General features: G+C 37.2%; 1 protein-coding gene across 13 annotated transcripts in view; it reads left to right on the forward strand.

Annotated features, from left to right (window-relative positions):
• COL11A1 (collagen type XI alpha 1 chain) overlaps positions 1-18,143 on the forward strand; it is a 456,680-nt gene that overhangs the window by 332,335 nt on the left and 106,202 nt on the right. For 2 of the 13 annotated variants that reach the window (XM_057401741.1, XM_057401773.1), the window contains exons 5-7: positions 4,702-4,830; positions 17,457-17,573; positions 17,845-17,997. The exons of 7 other annotated variants lie outside the window; for them this stretch is intronic. In XM_057401741.1, the coding sequence (XP_057257724.1) occupies positions 4,702-4,830; positions 17,457-17,573; positions 17,845-17,997 (399 nt within the window). The remainder of the gene's footprint in view (positions 1-4,701; positions 4,831-17,456; positions 17,574-17,844; positions 17,998-18,143) is intronic. 4 more of the 13 variants (XM_057401765.1, XM_057401780.1, XM_057401750.1 and 1 more) reach the window with 3 other exon arrangements.

Below are 18,143 nucleotides of genomic sequence, written 5' to 3' on the forward strand. Positions count from 1 at the left end.
GACGTTTTATGAAGTCACAATTAAGATAAGAAGCATCCATTAATATTTATTGCTGATAAAATAATAAAATATAATGATAAAGTAATTCATTCCTTACTTTTCAGGCAATAGTTTAGATCACTGAGAAAATCTGGCACTGTATCTAACCAGGGATTTTCCTTATTCCTATTTCTGCTGTGGAATCTAAGAAAGGCTGTAAAAAGATGGAATCAAATAAAGTGATTACTACCATGAGCCTAGCTAAAGCAATTATTACATCAAGAGGAAGAGAATGGCATAAAATGGAAAGAGAACTTGGTACTCAATTGCTTTCCTGCAGATTAGGTCTCCGTTTCCTTTGCTTGTTAGTCAAGGGTGTATTTTTTCAGTGTTGCAAAGCATTTTCACATCAAGAGGCTACATTTTCAGTGCAGATACCCCACCTTGGGCATTACTATTTTCTGAGGTGTTTTTCAACACTTTCTGGAACTGCATGTCCTTTATAAACCTTCTTGTTCTAAAATGACACTAGATAAATCATTCTAGAATAAGAAATGTGGAATGTCTGAGAAATTCACAGAGGAATTTTAAATTCCCCACAGATTTCTCATTCTTAGCTGGGCTGTTTCTTGCTGTGGAACAGTTAGTTTGAGTGAATATATGTGTAGCTGTTGCAATAGGCATGCCTTTGACTGATTTGAGCATATTCTCGTTGTAGCTCTGTAGCCTGGTTCTCCACAATTGCTGTGGCATGCCGCAAAGCGGCAAATGTTTCCTCCGATCTAATAAACTCCTAATAGTTTTGGAAGATTCTGCAAAGAGTATCTTGTTTTGTAGAGTATGTTTTAGGACAACACTACTGAAGTAATCCCTCTGTACCATATTTTCATGCTAGGCATAACTGGTGGGCAGGATATTTTACGATTCTCACACAGCTTTTATTTCATACAACCAAGAGGCTGGTTCAGAAGCCTCTGATTTTAATTATAAGTGCATTCCCAAAATAGAGAGGAATGAAAACATTCAGAGACTTTAATTGTTTTTATTCCATATTGTGATGAATTATTCAACTATGCATTGACTTTGTGATTGTGTTAGCTTTGACACAACTTAGTGTCTATTTCAATAAAGTATTTATGATCTAAACTAAATATTAAGACTCCATAATGATCCAGTTTACTTACAAGCTGTACTTGTATGTTTAATGTCAGATGTGCTTGAATACCTTGCTGAATGTTCTCCTTCACCTCTGGGTAGCTAAGGCAGAGACGAGCTCTCAGTTTTCTCATCCCTAATATGCAAGTAATGTTAAATATCTGATAAACACTGTTTAAAATCCATTGTGTTAAGTGTTATTCAGGATAAAAAAAAAATGTTAGAAAGCAGCAGTTATTTGTACTTAAGGGTTAAATAGGCTTTTAGCACTTCTGGGGGCAAGTTAAGCATGCACATTGTTACAGGTACTAAGCTGGAAAAGTAGCCCTGAAGATCTGTTTGATACCTCACCAGAGGTTCTCTGCTTCTGCCTTCTGCTGTCTTCCTCTTCTCTCAGACATCAAATTATGGTGGAAGAATAGCTTAACTGAAACATCAAACATTTGGCTTGTATAATGCCCTGTATATCATCTGTCAACTTTTAGAAATTGCCTGAGAAGTCTTTCCCAGAGAAAGAAATATTTCACAGAGAAAGAAATGGAACTAATCTAGATAGAGAGCTACCTTTTGTTATTTTTATTTTCTATATGCACTTTTGGGACTACTTCAAGGATACTTGAGTGTATTTCTAAATTTTACTCTGTTCTCCTGTCTCCTTCCCCATCTTTGCTCTGCCTTTCTTGCTTTCATCATTCTTATCCTGTGAGACTTCTTTTATTGTACAATTTTCTTATTACATTATGCACATACGCTGTTTTAGAGACCAACTGTTAGAATTGTTAATAGCCCATAACTCCATTTGTTCCTATTTTCATTTAAAGTTTTGAGCCTTGTGCAGGCAGATCATTAAGTACCTGATTTATGATGCCGGATTGTGAAGTATGGCCAGATTAAGTATTTGTAGGTTATTCACAAAGAACTTAAAAAGATTCTATTTCAATCAAGCAGTTTTAACTTGTACTGTAAAGACTGAAGTAATTCTGTGGAAGATTCTCAAAGAGTATAGATTTGTCCAACAGATGTCTTAGAATGATAACTAAATCACAATAATGAAATCTGCCAATTAATCTAATGAAATAATTTCATGTCCTGAGATGACTGACCTAATCTGAAAGCTCTTCAGTGGTTAGTGAAACAACACTGCCAGTGCATCCCAGACAAATGGTCAAAGAAGCCAAATTAGCAAAGACCAATAAATAAAAACAAACCCCCCAAAATAATTAAAAAAACAAACACCACCACCCCTCCCCCCCCAATTTACTGGATATATTTTTATAGCAGATGTTGAAGGAAAAAGAGGAAAATAAACATTTGAGATGGCAAATGTAGAATAAGTTAGGTTCTTCAGTTCTTGCACATTAATAGCCAGTAGCAATTTATGTGTACTGTGAAAGACTTCTGAGGGCTTCCCTCTATGTGGACCCATGACAGGCAGACAGGCGGGGCTGGAATGTACAGTCAGTGGATCAGGAACAGCTTTAACCAATTTAGGGACATCTAAGCCAAATGGTAACAGCATGCTGAGTGCTTCTTGCAAACACACAATCCGACAAAACTCAGTGCCAAAATTCCATGGCACTCAAGATCAGCACAAAGTCATCTCCAGAATATTGGCTATATCCCCCGACCTGGGCTCTATTAGTGTATCATACTAAGCAGCATTAGTTTCAAGAGCAGTTTTGGTGAAGCATCCCTGGTTGGAACTGGATGATATTAAGGTACTTGCCAACCCAAACCGTTTTATGATTACTCACACTAGCTGGCACACTGGCGTTGGCACATGGTGATTCGTGTGGGCATTTCAGAATGCCTGAGCTCATCAGGGTGAGGACAAGGGTTCTACACATACATCTCCAGTGGTTACTCCAAAAGAGTTACCTCTGTCTTTCAGTTACTAATTCTCTCTGACTTATTCGTCTGCTTCAGTTAGCTTTAATTTGTCTGGTTGAAGAAGGAGGGCAGAGCACTTTGGAAAAGCTTTGCTTGAGATGGCAGATGCATAGCCCAGGCTGACAGTGACTGTACAAAACCTTCCGAAGCACTCCACCTTTGGAGGGAGTCGTGTAAGGGATCAAAGGGGGGAATTCTGTGTATGTGTAGCAGCAAACTGCTGCAGTGGTAGTATTTCTGGAAGCTCATATATATATATATATATATATATATATATATATATATATATGTATTCCAACTCTAAATTAATCTGAGACATGCACGAGTCTATCAAGTAAAATGAGTTGAGAATATTGTAAAAACATTCAATATATAGCCATTATGTGTTAAGTTAGTGAAAAAAAATAGGACTAGACAAATTGCAGAAGATAGGTTGATTTTGTCAGTTTGAGGGTGTTCTGCTTTGTGGGCTTTTTCTTTTTGAAAGGAAGGAGTGTTACAAATTCTTCTTTGCTATTTTAATATATTCCTCAATTTTGTTAATTTGTTAAAGGCTACTGTTCTGAGAGATGTAAAGCCATTTTGGAAATACTGAGATACTTACAAATTTTTCCAGATGTACATTTCCATCCCTTAAGGTATTTTTTTCTGTAAAGACAAAGCATGCACAGGTATACTAACAAAGAACTTACTCGTTTGCCCTCATTTTGGGCAAAACCAAAATTTCAGTAGAAGTATATAGAAGCTTAAAAATCCCCCCTCCTGGCGAAATAGTGAGAGACTGAAGTTAATGGGTTTTGACCAAGAACATGTGCCAATTTTCAACAGTCTTATTTTTATGGCAGCATAAGAAGCTCCTGAATGAGGAAATTTATAGCGGAAATGTTGGCAGGAATTTACCTAATGCAGTTCAAATGGTACCACTATGTTAAGAAATACACTGGATACCAGACAGCTTTCTGTGGAAAATGATAAACATACCAGGTCTCTGTAGGGGATCTCAGTAGAGACATTTTTATTATCCAGAATAGTGGGTCTTTTTACTGTGATGTTTGTTTTATGCATGATATATGGGAACAGAGGTGAAAATAACATTTGTTAGCTGTTAAAATTTTTATTTCAACACATTCTATAGTGTGTATTTATACAGTGCTTACTTACTTGTTTTTTATTCCAATAACTGTGTCTTTAGTACAGCATTTTTTATTTCATTTTCTCCTTCTTTGAGAGTACAGATGTGATGCAAACTCTCAGAATTAATACTGTTGATCACTTGCATGCTGAGCTGCATGCTGGTAATAGGAAGTGCCCTGAATTAAATCTTAGGAATTTAGACTGGTTCCCAGTGAAGAAGTAAACAAACAGCATGAAAATGACAGAGCAGGAGTTACACCTTCCCACCCTCTCCTTTCCAAACCAGACAGCATTTTAAGCCTGAATTTTGCCTCTTGTCCATTCAGTATTAGTTTTCATTGGTTTGCCATGTGAACAATAGTTAAGATGTTTTCCAGAATAGCAGCAGAAATTAAGTAGATGTGTTATTTGTAAACACAGATGTCCATATAATATCTTAGTATTAGGTGCCTAGTTTTGTTGTCTAAACGAAAACTCTGTACTTCTGATGAACTCCAGGCAATCTTTGGTTTTGTTATTTAATCTGCATATGCTTTCCTGCAGGGTGAGATCCAGCAGCTGTTGATTATAGCTGACCCCAGAGCTGCATATGACTATTGTGAGCATTATAGCCCAGACTGTGATTCCCCAGTGCCCAATGCTGCTCAGGCTCAAGATCCTCAAGTTGATGAGGTGAGTAATCAGTCACGTATTACTAGATTTACTGCACATTTGTGGTTGTGCTGGATAAGTAAGTTTCTCAAGGAGCATTTACAGCTAAATGGCATGCATTGTTCTAAATACGAGGGAGGAACTTTGCAGGAGCGCATTCATTTTTGCTATCCACTCATTTATGTCAAGCGTTTGAAGGAACCTATCACACTTGTATTTGAATAACCAGCATGCTCAATGAAGTTAAACTGTAAAATGATAGCAGTGTGAGTTTGTTTAGTTGTAACTGTTCTTCCTGTGTGCATTTATGATTTTACTGACGCTGAGCACCATCAGATGCCACATTTGAAAAACACGGGAGCTGTGAGTATTCTAGCTGCCAGAAATGCCATGTATTTTAATGAGCTGTGTGCAGTGTACAAACTCATGTATAAATATAATTATTTCAGCCAGCTTCACTCTTAGGAAGTAAATACGAACAGGGGATTTTGCTTGGGAACTTTCCTTGGCTTTTCTGCACTGTGACTTAGGACTGATTCTGTTTCCCATGTGAAGACATGGAAGGTTTGAATAGGCTTATGCTTTTCTACTTTGAAACAAGACCAGAGTAGTTAATCTAGCGAAGTGATCTTTGTGGGAAAAGATTTTATTTCTTGAAGAAGAATATATCTAAATACTTAAAATACTTTAATTAAGTTGGGACTGCTGTCACCTCCAGACTCACATCAACTCTTAAGTAGGAGTTAATATGGCACAGAAAGATTGCAAATACTTGCCTGCTCTGGCCATCACTGGTGGCAATGATGGCTCCTGTCCTTCAGTGTGAACGAGGCTTGGAGTCCACAGTCTGGGATCAGACTGTAGATTCAGAATCTATGCCAGGTAAAGAATAATGAATAGTTGTGCTCGTTTTTCAGCAATGGCTACTAGTGAATTATTTAGAGTGTAATATAATGTTTTTAAAGGATGTAGAATATGAATAAAATACCCTAAGGATTAAATTCCCTCAATAATGGATGACTAGCTAAATTTCCTGCTGTCAAACATTATGTTTATTCTATATCAAAGCTGTTTAAGACTAGCATGAGTTGAGAGTATTCTTTTGTAGATCAAAAGAAAAATAAGCCTCATAATTATAAAAACTGCGTGCACATATATATGCATATTATAGAAATCCCAGCTATATACTCCACATGTATTGTAAGCAGTCTGGGGGCACCAAACAAAGGAAGGGAACCATAAATCGAACAATTGACACTATTGTCCTGAACAGTAATCATCTATAGCCTAATGCAGTTGCCACTGGAGTCGGCAAATATTGTTAATTCAGCAGCCATTGCAAGATTGCTCTTGGGGTTAGTGTTTGTTTTTTCTTTAATGTGTTTTTACAAGACCTATTTTTTGCCCTGTGATAACACATCTAGTGTTTGGGAGTACCTACAGAGAAAAAAGGTAAAAGATCTTAATTTGCAGTGTGACATTATAAAATTAATTTGAAAAGGGTTGAAAAGAGCTAAAGGATTAGAAAAACGGGAGAAATGCCATTTCTGTTCCCTTCCATTTGTTTCTCTGAATGGTGATTGAATTATTCTGCTTTCCAAGCTAAACCAAAATTTCCTTGTTGCTATCCGTGAGTTTATAACTTTGTATGACTGTTCCTAGTGAAGTCAGTGGATCTCTTTAACGTGTTGGGTAATAGTAACCTGAAATAATACATCAGCAATGCTACCAGTGTGATGAATATGCAATAGAATAAATGATTGGCTGAATTGCACAGAATTATAGACCTTCCTGCTATGTGATAAGAAAAGCAGCTTGTTAAAGCAGGCTACTTTGTTATCTTTTGAGAGGTAGCCCATGAAATCACATCAATAATCAATTTTTCAAGAAAGAAATGAAACAAGTCTTACTAGGTACTGGAAGAAGTTACAAAAGATTAAATAAAGTGCTAAAAAATTAAACTATCATTCTAACTCCATTATATGGAAAATGAGGATTCAAATTGTCTGATTGTGTATTTTGAGGACATTGCAAGTTTGATAGCGCTATCTGAATGAAAAAAAGAAGACGGTATTGTGTGGTATAAAGTACCTGACAAGAAACTTCAAATCTGAGTGCCTTATTTCAGGAATTCCTGTAAACAGAGAGCTATTGTGGAATTAAGCTTAGAGTAGTTTTAGAGGAATTGTGCTAGCAATAGAAATGAGTGTAAAATGGATACTATTAAAATTTTTCATTCATAATGTTGCAGAGCAGGGAATGAGGATACCACAACTAAAGGCAATATTACAGGCATACAAGTAAAAGAAAGAAATGCAGGGCAAGCACAAAGAACTAGGAAATACACACTGCAGTGCAGCCTGCTTGCATGTGTTAACAGAAAGATCTTTTGTGTGCATCAGATTATCCCCATTCGTCTGCTGTTGTATCAGTGAAAGCAATTTTGGGAATACAGGTTTTACCAGACTGGGAAACTAATCAAGCTGAAAGCCAATAGGAAAAGATGACTGTTTAGCTAGATTGATTTTCTGGTTTTGTACTCCATATTTTCACTTGAACTTTTGTGATAGAAAGAGGGAAGAGAGAATACTGGTCTGATGGCTAGGCAGAGTTGTGTCTTTCAGCGTCAGCTGTGGTTTAAGCAGGCAGAAGCTGAAAATATTTGTTGGACAGGAGCCCCAAAAGATCCTGGTTCTTAAAACAGGGAAACAGTTTGTACATGAGCACTCAAAGCAAAACTGGCAAAAAATACAGTCCATGTTTTGGTTTGTGAGCAAAGGAATAAGAATACAGATGTGATATTACATCTCTGTATACTGTCGGTTGAAACATACACTGGAATATCACATACAGTCTTGGTGTTTAGTTACCAAAATAAATGGAAATCACAGAATCATTAGGGTTGTAAGGGGTGTCTGGAGATCATCTAGTCCAGCCCCCATCATCTAGTGCAACCCGGTGATTCAAGTAAAAGCCGCATAATTGTTTTGAGTTTGTGTTTGGAAAACTTAATGTGTTTGACTTGTCCACAATAATGACATAAGCTTGAAATGTTGCTCAGTTACCATATGCAAAGTACCCTCACAAAAATAAAATACCTGTGGGGGGTGGGTGAGTAGGCAGGAGAAAAGAAAGAAAGTTCAGGTAGGAAAAGATCTACTAAAATTTTGAGGAATGTAAGAACAAATTGCCAAAATGGTGTATCTCTAGATATCTTCAAGCCAAGGATAGATACCTTTCTGAAAGCTTTGGGAAGTGTCATTCATACTTTAGTTAGCTCAGTTATAGGGTAACTGTAAGAAGTTTTGAAGTCTGAATGTATGAAGGAGTTAGTCAAGATGGTCAGATAGTCCCTTCTGGCTTTATGTCTCTGAGCCTTTGAAATATTGCAGACCAGAGTAAGAAACTGATACTTGGCTTAGAGGAATGAGACAAATTATGTGATTGCAGAGCCCATTAGTATGTGTTTCCAGCACTGACTACAAAATCCAAAGGAAGTGGTTGACTTTTGTCAGTGAAATAGTAAATTATGTTTGTGGAGTTGCACCTCAGAAACTGAACAGGATTTATCTTGGTATCACACACCTTTGTAGTCTCCTGGCAAGTTCACAGCCAGAGAGTGGACTTATTCTGAAAAGCTGGAAGATTTCTAAAGAGAGATCTAGAGAGAAAATTTGGCTAAGATGCTGTAGGTTTAAAGGCAACAGTAATTAGGGTGTAGTCCAAAAGGCAGTGTTTCTATCTGCAAAGGAGCAATCAACTACTAGAGATTGTAGGTTTTCTGGCATTTCTTTTCAATAGCAGTGTGGCTTAAATGAATGCTTTCCTTTTCTGTACGCATTTCCACCCTGTGCCATCTTTCCAGTTCATCTGGTAGAATTGCTTATGTGTTTGTTGGGGGCAGGGTCCGACACTTCATCTAGACTAAAAGTAATTTACCAACCATAAAGTGAGAAAAATGATGGAATATATTGTAGTAATCTTCTCTCAAATGAGTCTGAAGATACACATCATAAATGCAACATCAGGAGTGCAATATTTGCTTCTTAAAATGTTAGAGTTCATCTCAAGGCCTTAAGACCTTGAGTTTACACTCATACGTAAGTTTACTGGACATTGATTTATAATCAAAGTGTCTTTGCTGGTGATACCTTAAGTGCTGCATTGAGATTTTCTTGTTGCATTTCTTTTTACCTTTAGCATCAGATTCAAGTTGTGATTTTGGTGATGCAACAGAGAGAATTTCATTGCCTGCTTTTTACTTGCAGGTTCCCTTCATCCCTGAAGTAAATGCTGAGGTTACCCTAAATAAACCTCAGGAAGAATCAAGCATGGGATTCACAAAACCAGCAAGCTTTGAAAAAAGACACAGACCTAGCCAGCCTGTAAAAGGAGGACTTATCTTATATTCTACCCTTCTTTACAGGCTTCTTAACATATTTATTCAGTATTGCATATTATTGTCTTATGTCAGGAGAGGGTTGCTAAAGAGTTCAGAATATTTGGTGTGATTAAGTATCTTTTGGATAAAGAGAATTAAGTGGAAAACAAACTAGCCAAAAACTTCAGAAGGTAATTATAATAGTGCGTTAGCATGATTTCAGTCTAGTGTCACAGTCATTGGACCATGCAAAATCTTTCTGTGGCCTGCAAATTCTGGAGGCTTTTTACATAAATAAGGCAAAGAGCTGAAAACAAGTAAATCGATATGAAGTAGGGAGAGGAAATGAATGAGAAATGGGCATTCTCTGTATTAGATTGTTATCTTTCTATCATAGTATTTTACAGAAGGAAGTCTGATCGTTAACAGTATGGTATCTTCATGAACCTTGCATTGTATCTAAAAGGCTAGCACTAATGGTGCCAGAGTAATACACTGAGTGTTAGAATTAAATGGTAACTTGAGTTACTCTGGAGCTGCTGGTGCTAGCCATTCAGATCCATTGCAGGGTTGATGAACATAGTGCAAATTGGCCATTTACCACAAAAATGTCTTTGGGAGAACAGGGCCTTTTATTTTATTTTAATTTTATCCAATTTAATTTAATATTTTATTTTGTTTTGTTTTATTTTATTTTGTTTTATTTTATTATTTTAGCTTAGCTTAGCTTTTTTATTCTGTTTTTTTTTCAGAAGTTTCCCTTATATTGAGCTTTATGATTAATTCAGTAATCATTAAGTTTGTTTCATGCTGAACATATAATTAGGTTTTAAGGATTGAATATGGGGATGCAATTATATTTTAAAAGTAGCAAGATCAGTTTTGCTAAGGAAGATACATACCTGTGCTTTTCATATAAAGACTTTGTGCATAGTCTAGCCTCTGTCTTCTTCTTGGAACCCTTTCTACTATAAATGGAAATGTATTAAATTCCATTCCAGTTCAATCACAGATGCTTGACCAACTCACAGAAACTAGAGCAGGGGAAGACCTAGCCAGTCTTAATCTTCCTTGATGTTGGTCAGTGGATTTTCTGGAGTGTCAGGTCTACTTTTCAATGGGCCCAGCCATAAGGCTTTCAAATCTTCTCTTGGAAGATTCTTTTGCAACTCAATCAATCACACTGTCTGACTTCTGCTGAAGGAATTGCTCCCCAAAGCAACTCTGCTTCATTTATTTTGGACCTATTCCAAACAAATGGATTACTTGAAGACATTAAATGTTTGCCTTTAATGAAACAAACTTGGTAAAGTAAAGGTGCAGATGTTCCCTGAATATGTTGATTTGGAGGCTTCAGGCATCCTTTCAGCCCATCTTAATTTAGTGTCCTTTCAGATGTTTGACTGATCAGAAAGACAAGTTTTCTGAAGAATACAGAAAGATAATTATTTTCATGTTTATACGTTCTAAACATGTCATATTTAGAACTGCAGTTAGCTAACTCAGCAGGTGTTAAAAATAGAGAGCTTCTAAGCTCTCTTTGTCTTTGCATAGACTTTTTCTTTACGCAATTAATATGAGAAAGAACCTTAAGTGTCTTGTTCTCCTTTTGATGGAGGCTGTCTTTGGAAACTGAAGATTTTGTTCTCTGCTTTTATTACTTCTATGAACAATATAAGAAGAGGCCATCTTTTAGATGTTTTAACTTTCCTTCTGCCTTAAGAAAGACATCTACTAACATTTATTTATATTACTGCATCTGATTTTTAGAACTCTCATTTGTATTTTATTGCGCTTTGTGAAGTGTTAGTGTGCCTAGTGTGTTTCAAAGTCATCTTTGCCTCTTTAGCTAGCTAGATGATTTAGCATAATCTTCAGGCAATGGAAAAATTGATCTTATGACAATTCCTTAGTTTAGGATTTGGATTATTAGTTCCTTGCAATTTGGAAAGGTAAAGCAAAACTTGCTAAAATCTACATCTTGGAATGGAGGTGGGGGGAATAGATTTTTGGAGTATGCATAGTAGAAGAATTTGTTTTCAAAGCAAGGCTGACTCCAGAATATTTAAGTCATTCCAAAGTTGAAGTAGGCTTTGCATGCTGCTGATCTTCTGCTTCTAAAATTCATCTGATGAAGAAAACAGTTCATCTCTTTAATTGGAATTGCATGATGATCTGGTAGTGTAATATAATCACTCTGGTAAAGAAAGCATGAGGTCATAGTGGAAAGATTTTGTCCCATCAAGAAACAGCAGGTTTTATTCTTCTTTCATTTCTAAGAAAACAGTCATATGCAATTTCCATTACAAGAATGGGCTGTTCTGTAACTATTGGTGGTCTTACAAGAGAAGGAAGAATAACAACAGAAAATTGCATCGCATTTGAAGTACGTGTTCCCTGATGGCTCTTAGTTGAAATCTCTCATCAAGTTCCAGCTGTTGTCCAAATTGAAGACATAATTTTGAGTCAGTCTTTTTGATATTCATGCAAAATCACTGGGAAAGTTAATAGAGCTGTATATATTTTGCTATTACTATGACCACTTTGTGACTCTCATCTCTGTTGTTTCAGATCTGTAACCATCCCATTATCTAGCAGCATGAGGGTTTAGGTAAGCTTCCATAGACAGATCTCTTGAGCAGGATTGAAGTAGTGCTGCACAGCTGTGGTAGGTATATTTTGTGCTTGGCTGCTGTACCCATAAAAGGATCATGAGGATGATCAACAAGCTGAATGTCCCTTTAAATCCCATTCCAGCTTCTTGATTCTCTGGCTGCATTCCTGGCCAGTATTTAGCTTCATTGGGTATAGAGCTAACAAAACAAATGATGCTTTCTTCAATAAACTCTTCATCCGTGTCATACTTGCTTTCATTTCCTGCTTTGATTTCTTGCTAGTTACTAGTCTTGACTAAATTCAGAAAGTGGCAGAAGATACTTTTCCATTTGCCTTAAGTAATTTTTAAATTCTAGATGCTTTCTGCTATATTTTCAGGAGTCTACTTATTCTCTTCCCTCTGATTAGCAGTGCAACCACAGTAGATTTCTGTGAACCCCCCTACTTCTGTGAGCTAATAGCAAGGCCTGAGATGGGTTTTGCGCTCAAAAATGTTAACATTGAGATGTGAAGACACACTTCTGAAGGTTTGTTGAGGCCTCAAAATGAGTGTGTCATGCTGATGTATCTCATAACCTGATAAAGGTGACCCTGTAGTTATGTAGCTCCAGAAAAAGAAAGGATGTGTGGCAAATATCCAGTCTTGACTGTTAATGGCAGCATAAGCCTGAGATGCAGGCTTCACCACAGGTGACTAAAGCCCAATGGGAATAATGATTCACTCCATTAAATATGTTCCTGGAGTTTATAAATTTAGTCCTTGTTTAACTGGTCAGACCTTCACCAGTCCCATTGACTCATCTTATGAAACAGGAATAGCCTTTATCAGATTGAGTTGATAAAATTATGCTGTGGAGTAAATTGTATTTCTCAAGTTCACCTATAGACCAATTAGGGGTGCAGAGATACATTGCTCCATCTGGACAGATTTTGCCTCAGGAAATACACCTGGAAGATTTTGCATCTATATTTCACTAATTGCAACAGGACCTGTGCAGTACAGCCCAAAACATATTCTCTCTGTTTATTGGCTGTTGTGAAAGACTAGAGTTGCTGGCCTTTCAGCAAAAAACACGTGGAAAGGAAGGATTGCTAAGACTAATGTCTTTCTATGCAGGAAGTTTAGGGCTACTGCATATTGCCACTTTTGTACTAGGCGGACTACAAGCTATTGGCAATTAGAAACTCTTTTAGTATGGTTTCAGCATGGTGGCCACATGTCCTAGTAAACCTTGTAGGTTCAAGAATTTCCATAATGCCCCTCTGGTACTCTTAAAAAGGAGTCCATGGTGAAGATCTTCACTTGCTTGGCAGTAGTCGGATTCCAGCATGAAAACTGGCATTCCTCTCTTACTGTCCATTCCTGTTCTTTTTGTCTGTGTGCTGCATATCATTGCAACCCAAATGTAGCACTGTTTGTATGGTAATATTTTACATATGTAAATGTTCTTTACAAGAACTGACTGCAGCACAATAGCCCAGAAGTAAAGTATTTTCTGTGTGGTTATGCATGATGCAGTAGATCTCTCCACATTCTCATGCTTTTTTGTATGAATGATTTCTAGTTCTCATTCATAAATGTCTGGCTCTCCAAATGACTCCTCTGGCAGATCTTAGTATAAATATCAATTTATTCACCACTTTCTTTTTTAATATTAAGATACTTGCCGTAGATATTTTTCCTTTCCTCCTTTTCTTCTTTTCTCTTTTCTTTTCTTTTCTTTTCTTTTCTTTTCTTTTCTTTTCTTTTCTTTTCTTTTCTTTTCTTTTCTTTTCTTTTCTTTTCTTTTCTTTTCTTTTCTTTTCTTTTCTTTTCTTTTCTTTTCTTTTCTTTTCTTTTCTTTTCTTTTTTATTTTTTCTTTTCTTTTCTCTTTTTTCTTTTCTCTTTTTTTCCTTTCCTTTCCTTTCCTTTCCTTTCCTTTCCTTTCCTTTCCTTTCCTTTCCTTTCCTTTCCTTTCCTTTCCTTTCCTTTCCTTTCCTTTCCTTTCCTTTCCTTTCCTTTCCTTTCCTTTCCTTTCCTTTCCTTTCCTTTCCTTTCCTTTCCTTTCCTTTCCTCTTCCTCTCCCCTCTCCCCTCTCCCCTCTCCTCTCCCCTCTCCCCTCTCCCCTCTCCCCTCTCCCCTCTCCTCTTCTTTCTCTTCTTTTTTTTTCCAGTCAACATTTCTGTTTACTTTATGGCCTTTGAAGAAATTTTTGTAACCCACTGTTGAAATTTTATTAGTCACATTTGAAAAGCAGTTATAATACTGAGCTACACAGTTATATTTGAATTACCAATTGGTCAAAATGAATGCTGGAATGAATGCTTACTAAATTCTAGGTCTACAATGGTAGGTCTACAATGCTTACTAAAAGGAAATCTATGTGTCTGAAAGTTAATAAACCAAACTCCTAACAGCACAGTGGTGCAGGTGACACACCTGAGGGACAGGATGCCATCCAGAGGGACTTGAACAGGCTTGAGAGGGAGCCCATGTGAAACTCATGAGTTCAACAGGGTCAAGTGCAGTGTTCCTCATGAGGGTCAGGCAAAGCCCCCAGTATCAATACAGGCTGGGGGATGGAGAGAGATTGAGAATATCCCTGAGGAGAAGGATTTGGGGGTACTGGTGGGTGAAAAATTGGATATGACCCTGTCCAGTGTGCGCTTGCACCCTAGGGAGGCCAATCCTATCTTGGGCTGCATCCAGAGGAGTGTAGCCAGCCGGTTGAGGGAGGGGATTCTACTTCTCAACTCTTTGAGGGCCACAAAAGTGATCAGATGGATGGAGCACCTCTCATATGAGGAAAGGCTGGGAGAGTTGGGGTTGTTCAGCCTGTAGAAGAGAAGACTCTGGGGAGACCTTATTGTCGTCTTTCAGTTCTTATAAAGGATCTATAAGAAAGATGGGGAGAGACTTTTCAGCAGGGCCTATTGCAACAGGATGAGGGGTTTAAACTAAAAGAGGGGGATATAGGCTGTGAGGAAAAAAATCTTTACAGTGAAGGTAGCACAAGTTGCCCAGGGAGGTGGTGGATGCACCATCACTAGAGACACTCAAGGCCAAGCTGGATGTGGTTCTGGGCAACCTGCTCTAGTTGAAGATGTCCCTGTTCATTGCAGGAGGTTGGACCAGATGAGCTGTGAAGGTCCCTTCCAACCCAAACCATTCTGTGATTCTGTGATTCTATATTTAAATTTAAATCCAGCTCATGAAACATTAATTTTCTCAAAGATGTTCCTGTGCTTACCCCTCAAGATACTGGATTATATTTAACATTGGTAGTGTGCATTGTTGTGGCACCAATAAAGATTACATGGCAGAGTGATTCATGTTGTTTGTCTGAGGAAGCATTTAGAAGTATGTAACGGATTGTCACTGGTAGGGTGGAATGACTGAATTTGAAGAGGTGTCTTCCACCATTTACACAGATTTTTATAATTTCAAAGAAAATAAAGCACTTTCAGTGCTATTCTGTAACTATTTCAAAAGGGCTGTTTTTATCCATGAGATTATCTCTTTTCTTTACTTCCTTTATGTGGCTTCTTACGGTCTAGAAACCTGTCACAGTGTTTTCATTTTTGGATGTCAGTGACATACTCCATTAAAAACAATGAAAGGCATTGAGTTGTATTTCCAGAACCGCACAAACAGGAAAAAATGTTTTTATACATTTACACATCTGTAAAAATGTATCATTGCTACCAATGAGGCCCTGTATACCATTTAAAAGTCAAAGATGTTTCATTGACTTCACGGGGATTAGGGCTGAAGCTGATTTACTGAACTGGGAGAGAATAATCACATACTACTTACCAGGTTTAAGTCTAAAATGCTGCTGGTTTTGAAAGGTATAAATAGAATCAACTTATTTCTGTAATGCCAGTGATACCACTGATGAAATCAAAGCATTGTTTATATAGCAGGCAGATATAAAGCACAGATATGATGTACTTCACAGAGAGGATATTCTACACCTAAGATGATAAACGTTTTGTTTTTTAAGTGTAGTTTGATGTTCTCTTATTAATGTGCAATAGAGTTTTGGACAAGTACCAAAATTATGTTACATCCTTTTCTACATGTTCATTGAATCTCATGAGTAACCAAGTTATATATGCATGGGTGAAGAAGTAATCGAAACGACAACCAAACATAAAGCATCTGACTTCTTAAAAACCTCTGTGTCTTCTTTTTAAGAAAAGCTGTTGGTCGTAGTGAGACTCTGCGGAGTTACAGGAGTGAAGTAACAGAAACCCATGTAAAGGGACTTTTAAGTGATTAAGGCCTTTCTGTGTTAGCCTCGTACTTCCTGAGGAAATTTACTTCTCCATGTTTTCCGTGCACTAGAATCATAAGTACAAGAACTGTATCAGAAGGCTTTGTCAGAGAAAATGGTTAAACCAGTAATTTGGTCACGTGATAGAAAGTAGTTTGGGATATTGAGATCTGTTTTAAACTCATTTATAATTTCTTGTCAAATGTCAGCCTCTTATGATGTTGATAATATTTATGACTTCTATGAATCGTCAGAGTCATTTAGAAGTGTAAAGTACTAACACTGTCAGTAAGCTAATGAAACAAACATATTGTCTTCATTTCAATGACAACAATGCTGACTTGTAACAGGAGAGATTTCAGAAATGGCTAGCTCACAAAGCACATTAGAATATTTCTTCCTAAACAAGGGAAAGCAGATGTCTGGCCAGATTCTGTCCATAATTCCACCTTCCTTTGGTTCCCTGGGGATGTAAAGAGAATTGGTAGCAGCCATGAGACTGCTTTAATTTACAGGAGCAGCCGGTTCCTGTAGCTTCAAGTGTAACAGGAGTGGTAAGACAGGTTAAAGCTACCCGTTCTTCTCAGTGATGAGCAGTACTTGGTGCACATAATATCCAGAGCAGTATCTTCACTGCACAGCCAGGATGACAGCTCAGGAGTTCCTGGCTCCCTAGATCGTGTTCACAACATCACACAAGCCAATTCTAGACTCATTTTCTCTTGTAAAAGCCTTGTGGGCCAAATCTTCATTTGATACTAGTTACTGTAGATACAGAGATAACGGAGCAATTTACAACAGCTGCAGATCTGACCTTTATATGGAATTATACCAGTTGAAGCATTTGCTTAGGCAATGTGTACCCGTGGAACTGCCAAGGTTTTGAGAACTCTCCAGCAAACAAGAGGAGGATAGCCATGGTTATTTGTGAGTTGTGCCCTCTTTCCTGTATCTGAAATTACCTACCCTGTTCATGTCAGATATTAGCATGTCTCCACTCCATGGTCACCTGAAAAAACCCGGGTAAAAGATTCTAAGTGAAAACAGCCATTGTTCACAATTTAAATATTAAATCAGTATATGATTTCACAAAGATCAGTTGGTGCTCCCAGGAATCCATATTATAGTTGATTCTTCTGTGCAGTCCAATAAAATGGATTTTTTTCCTGGCACTACTACTTGGTTTTTTTACTACTTTTGTATTGTGCTTTGAAAGAAATAAGAAATAGTATTTTTTCCTCCAAATGGATAACTATATTGAATTATTCATACTACCTTAATTTTCTTAAGCTTTACTCCTAAGTAAAGGTTAAGATGCTTTCCAGTATTGCTAATCTAGTTTTCTACCACTAACATGGGAATGCCTGATATTTTTCCATTTGCAATGTAGTATACACCAGAAGATTTTATCGAATATGACTATGAGTATGGGGATGCAGATTATAAAGAAACTGATTCTGTAACAGAGGGACCCCCAGTGTTCGAAGACACAGTAGCGCAAACAGAGGTAACAGAATCTGATCTGTTTGTTGTGTGGTGTCCAGCTGTCCCCTACCACATGGTTTGTCAATTTGTGTCTTCTTTATATAAGCTTAATGTTTTCCTTTCACTCATTTCTTTACTCTGGAGCTGTAACATTTGCTTTCAGTTGGAGATGGAAGGTCTCACAGCTGACAGCATTCATCTCACATTTGGTTACCCTTTTTTCATTCATGCTTTCTCAAATTTCCTTCCATTTTATTTATGTTTTCCCATTCCATCTTTCATAATGTTTACAGAAAAAGAAAGCCAAGGTCAAAAAGAAGAAGAGGACAGTGGCCACTAGCTCAAAGGACAAACCCCAAAAGGCCACAACCAAAAAATCTGATAAATATGCATCCAAGAAGAAGAAAAGTTATCAAGCAGCAACAAAAGGCAAACTAGGGGTAAAGGTAGCTAAGAATAAAGATCTTTCCAAGGCCAAGACTGGAAGATCTCTAATAATAAGAAAAATACCTAACCCCATTAGATGAATATGTCTGCTAATACTATAACCTGAATAAAAGTGATAACTTTGGAATTTTTCCTACAGCACTTT

Source organism: Pezoporus wallicus, unplaced genomic scaffold, assembly GCF_028554395.1.
Source record: "Pezoporus wallicus isolate ANWC-B61680 ecotype Strahan unplaced genomic scaffold, APGP_CSIRO_Pwel_v1 contig_3489, whole genome shotgun sequence".
Taxonomy (NCBI): Eukaryota; Metazoa; Chordata; class Aves; order Psittaciformes; family Psittacidae; genus Pezoporus; species Pezoporus wallicus.